The sequence below is a fragment of the Olea europaea genome, chromosome 18 (genome assembly GCF_002742605.1).
Source record: "Olea europaea var. sylvestris chromosome 18, O_europaea_v1, whole genome shotgun sequence".
Lineage (NCBI taxonomy): Eukaryota > Viridiplantae > Streptophyta > Magnoliopsida > Lamiales > Oleaceae > Olea > Olea europaea.
Window position 1 is genome coordinate 5,666,740 of NC_036254.1, and position 5,273 is coordinate 5,672,012.

Consider the following 5,273-nt stretch of genomic DNA (forward strand, 5'->3'; position numbering starts at 1 on the left):
CTAATCGAACCTTAGTCATGGAAGAACGAAAGAATGTAATAGATATGCCATTAGAAGATCTAGTCTATGAACCTAAACTTGAAGATTTTGATGACTTGGATGATAGTGAGGACACTTCTTTAGGTGGACTCCAGACTCTTCCCGAGACTTTAGGTACTATACCCCTTGTTTCTGACAACTCTTGGTCACATGTTATATGTCATACCCTTGCACAACTCAAAGAGTTTGATGATTTCACTGGCCACCCTTGGAGAATCCAGTCGCCTGTGGTTAGCATTAAATCAACATTCCCCACTACTGACCAACTTCAAACTGATGGTCAAAATGAAGTCGTTAACCAAAGTCCTGGCAATTTATTCAAGTCTCTAGTCCAGAAAAATCTTAGAAATTGGGACTTGATTCCCCCAACTGTTCAAATTGCGTACAACAATTCTGTAAATCTTTCTCTAGGTTTGAATCCATTTGAAGCTGTTCATAGTTATAAGTCTAGGCGGCCGTTAGACCTTATTTCCATGTCCTTACATGCTAGTGTGTCGATATCAGTTGAAGCATTTGTGCATCTTCATGACTTGCATATTAAGATCAATAAACAACTTCACGCAAGTAATGCATTATATAAACTTCAAACTGATTTGCATAAACAATATTTTCAATTTCATATTGGGGATTATGTTATATTGCAAGCCGATAGTGCTGGTCCTTTTGAAGTTTTAAAGCATGTTGGTCCATACGCACATGTCATTAATTTTTCATCACATTTTGGTCACCACTCTACTTTACGTATTGAAGACTTAGTTACTTACAAAGGCCTTTTTAATTTCCTTGATGATCCTTTTCTACTTCCTTATATGGATCCCCAACCTAAATATATTACCATTTTCACTCCAATAACACATGTCACAGCACACAAAGATGTAATTGATGCTATTTTAGATAAACAGATTGTGTTGACCAATAAGGAAGATTTTGGAGATGAGTGGCATGAATTTTTACTATTGGGAGTTCAGTACCGATATGTGATTATAAAGAAAGATCGTCCTCCTTGGTTGGATCATATCCTTGAGGATAAGCTACAACTATCCTTGTTATCATTTGTGGAGTTTCGGTATTTGGTCATCGAGAAAGATCGTCCCCCGTGGCATGACTTGGAGCCTTTCGCATCAGATTCAGTGCAACATTCTGCTTTATCTACTCGACGGGGTCGAGTTTTTTCTCCCACCCCGGGAGAGTTGATGCGGACATCCATTTATTATTTATTTTCTATTTGAACCATTAGTTATATTTTATTTGGACTATTGTTTATATTTTCGTTATTGGACTTGTTTAGTGAGTTTGGCCCAAGCCCTTCTCTTTAGGGTTTGTGTTCTGCTATTTATTTCTGTTTTTGTTTCTCATTTGAGACAGTTGATGATGAATGAATAATTATTTTGGTGGCTTATGGCGCATCCCTCCCCTTCTTCTATTGAATTCTTCTTCTATCCTCTCCTTTAATTCCCCATTCTTTCTGAATCTTTCTTCTGTTTCTATTAATCATCCTACTGGTGCTGCATCACATACATGAAATTTCAGTATCAGTCTTCTACTATCATTCTTTAATGGCTAAATTGTGGGTGCCTATTGGCATCTTTAACGTGTGTTTATGGGGTGATGATTGTAAATCAAATTCAATCATTTGATTGTCAAGCCTTTACCTTATGTGTGTATTTTCATTTCAGATAATCGTACCACACGGAGAACCAGTTACTGTTGAAACATTTATGGCATGGAGGGATAGATTTGAAGCGGAGTTAGCACTTGAAAGAGCAAAGTAAATTTCATGAGTAACAGATGACTTCTTTTATTAGCTTTTCAATTGTCAACTTCGTCAAACACTAAAAGAGAGCAAAATCTTTAAATTTCAACCAGAACATTTACTTATTCAGGAGTTTGACAAAAACAATTAAGACCATACAATGTTAACCCTCATTCTCAGCGAAGAAGATAATTTTGTATTTTTTATTTTATCAAAGTGAGGAATCAATGTGTTTCTGCAGGCACTGGATCATGTTGGGAGAACCAGATTACTATCTTAATTTGTGGGGAATGGAAAAAGATGCAGCCTGTTTAGTTTTGCTTGGTTTCTTATAATCTTATTAATTGCTGTTTATGCTTAAACATCCAGGCTAATGCCTGATTCGGCACTTGCTGCACCAAAGGAGAAGAAGCTTTCTGGCAGGCAGTGGTTTGAAAGTGGAAGAGCTGCATCGGTACTTTTTTCTTCCTTGTTATTCTTTTATCATGGAATTTTTAAGTTATATATGCATGACTTGATGTGAATACTGGGATTTGCGTTCTGTAGCAATAAGTACTTGACAAAGCTCCCAGATAGTTCAAAATTTCATGGTGTTTTACTCTTGTGAACTTGGACAAAGTTTTTCAATTGCTCCGTCTTGCTGAATTCAATCTAGTCAAAATAATGCTCTATGAGAAAATTTTATCATTTGAGCTTAAGAAGCATGGAGTTTTGCTTGATAGAAGAGTATAAGAATCGACTTAGTACGAACCATATTATAACTCTGTCACATTCATTCGTGCCAGAGATAATGACACCCAAATCCAGTGAGGGAGAAACAAATTGAAATATTTATACTATAATTTAGGGGAAGAGTGTTTTTGTGAAGATAAAGGCAAAGAAATATTTGAGGACAAACTGTTTAGCTTCTTGAGTTTTCTGTTCTGGTCTTTTGAAGCTGTTGATGACGATTGATGTATATAATATGAAATTAGAGTATTAATTGTATTTTGATTATACTGTATCTAAATGGAAATGAATATGGACTGTCTTGAAAATTAATTTCACTGAATTATCCGTTTCTTTTTTGAACGAAAAGGTGAAAATTAATTAAAGGTGCATATGGACTATTGCGGAAAATTACTGAATTGCCCTTTTCTTTTTTTTGCACAGAAAAGTGTGGCACCAGCTGCTGAAAGTTCTGACGAAGATGATGAAGATATTGATTTCGATGATGACGACTTTGAAGGTGATTTTGATCCTAGTCATGTTTTTGCTTTTCTCTCCTTTTTAAGTCAACAATCCGAAGATAGTAAGAGCATGATTTTCTTGGGGGGTTGCAGATGATGAAGACGACATGCTTGAGCACTATCTAGCTGAAAAATCCGACTCTTCTGCTCATTCTTCGAGGAGAGGAAACTAATTCTAGAGGTCCAGCCCTACTGCCCCTTACAAATCCATCCGCGGTTCTATCTTGTTTGACTATTGGGACCTTATTGATATATATACCGGGGAGGACGTAGATCTCACATTAGGCCTGGATCAAGTAAAAGTTTTCAACCAAGAGATGAGCTCCATTTTGATTGAAGAAGAATTTGATATACATGCAAAATCGTATCTTGTGATATCTTGAACTTACGTCAAAGACATGACATTAGTAAACCTTATGAACCTTGTTGAACTCTTTGCGTGACTTGTATTGGTTTGGTTTGGGGTTGCATATGTGCATCGCGATTGTTCTTCCCATTGCAATCCACGATTTGGCCGTTTTCAATAGGAGAAGAATATAGGGTTCTTTCTTAGTTGCTCTGTTATATGTGAGTGATCTGATTGCAGGGCTGCTACCAAGAACCTTACCAAGAACAGATCTGTCTTTATTCTTGGAAAATGCTATGTGAACACTGAGCTTTTTAGTCCACGGTATTGCTCGGTTTTGAACTGAGACCAACGGTTTTTAGTCCATAATCCTGGGAAAGCGCTATCATTTCGATTTGGTAAAAGGTTATTTGGGGTTATTTTCATTTTCTGACACCAAGTTTACTTCAATGGCACACCCAAATCACCACACCAATTTGGAGGATTATAATTGGGAGGAAATGCATCAAATTTACACTATAAAAATTCCATGGATCAACTTTCTTACGTTACTAGTTTGGTTGGTAAGTATTACATAGTAAGAAAAAAATAATTTCTTTTAGATTTAAATTAATTAACTTTATATGACTACATTGTTAGGCTCGATAGTTTGATTTTTTGTTTGACATCGACCATCTCTTAACTGTTCAGGCTTGCCGCCACCTCATAGACATAAAGGGAAATACATGAAAATAGCCTATAGAAAATGGCCATTTTTCCAAAGTGACCTTTGGTCAATTTACATATGAAATACCCTTCATTTAGATATTACATAACAAGTCACTATAATATAGAAATTTCCTAATTTAGTCCTTAAAATTAAATATTACTTGGATTTTGATAGTTCTTTTTTAATTTTGATTAATTTTATTTTTTTATATGATTTTTGTTCGCTCTAAGTAGCCCCTAATTGGTATCAAAGCCATAGAGATCATGAGGAAACCCATAAAGAATAGATTACCTAAAAAAATAAAAATCTTGAGATTTAGGTTAACACTTAGATTTTATATAAATTTAATAAATAATAGATTAATTATTATAAAGTTAAAAGAATATTTAGATTATACATCTTTAAAGTAATAATTAATTATAATATACAAATATTAATATTTACATCTTGATAAAAGCATAAAGATCATGGGAATTAAAGTAAGAAAAATAGATAATTATTGACATTTAAAAGAAGAAAAATGAAGTTATATATTTTTAAAATCTATTCATAATCAATTAAAAATAATAGCACTAACAATAATTAAAGAATTACCTAGATAAATAAAAGAACAAATATTAGAAAATTTAATAATAGAAACAATAAAGGATATATATATGAAAAAATTATTAATATATATGAAGATGAATAAATTAATTTATATTACAAAGAGAAGTATGAGTGCAAGTGATAATACAAATTTAAAATTAAATGAATTACTTATAAAAATAAAAAAAATACAAGAAGAAATACGAAATATAATGTTAATACTAGAATGAATAAGAGTATCAAATAATAGACAATTAACAAAATTAGAATGTGAAAAATTAAGACTTGAGAGCAAATATTTTAGTATGGTAAAAGAAGAATTAATAGATTCAGATATAGCCAACAGAAAATTTGGAAAAATAATAGATAAAAAAAAAGATAAAAGATGTAAATTAACTTATATGTTAGAAAGATAATTTTAATATTGACATAAGTGAATATATGGAAGAATTAAAGTTATTAATAAAAATGTTAATAAATGATATACAAGATTTAAGAAATGAAGTAAAAAAAACTAGAAACGATATAAATATATTAAAAATTAAAAGAAAATAATAAAAATAAAGAAAAGAAAATAGATAAAAAAAATTAATAGAAAAAGAAATGACT

General features: G+C 32.3%; 1 protein-coding gene across 2 annotated transcripts in view; it reads left to right on the forward strand.

The window, feature by feature from the left end:
- Window positions 1–3,687, forward strand: part of LOC111367282 (RWD domain-containing protein 1) — a 10,116-nt gene extending 6,429 nt beyond the window's left edge. For both annotated transcript variants that reach the window (XM_022988066.1, XM_022988065.1), the window contains 4 exons: window positions 1,716–1,807; window positions 2,162–2,246; window positions 2,945–3,020; window positions 3,115–3,687. In XM_022988066.1, coding sequence (XP_022843834.1) covers window positions 1,716–1,807; window positions 2,162–2,246; window positions 2,945–3,020; window positions 3,115–3,194 — 333 coding nt within the window. In that variant the 3' untranslated portion in view covers window positions 3,195–3,687. The remainder of the gene's footprint in view (window positions 1–1,715; window positions 1,808–2,161; window positions 2,247–2,944; window positions 3,021–3,114) is intronic.
- Window positions 3,688–5,273: the final 1,586 nt, after the last annotated feature.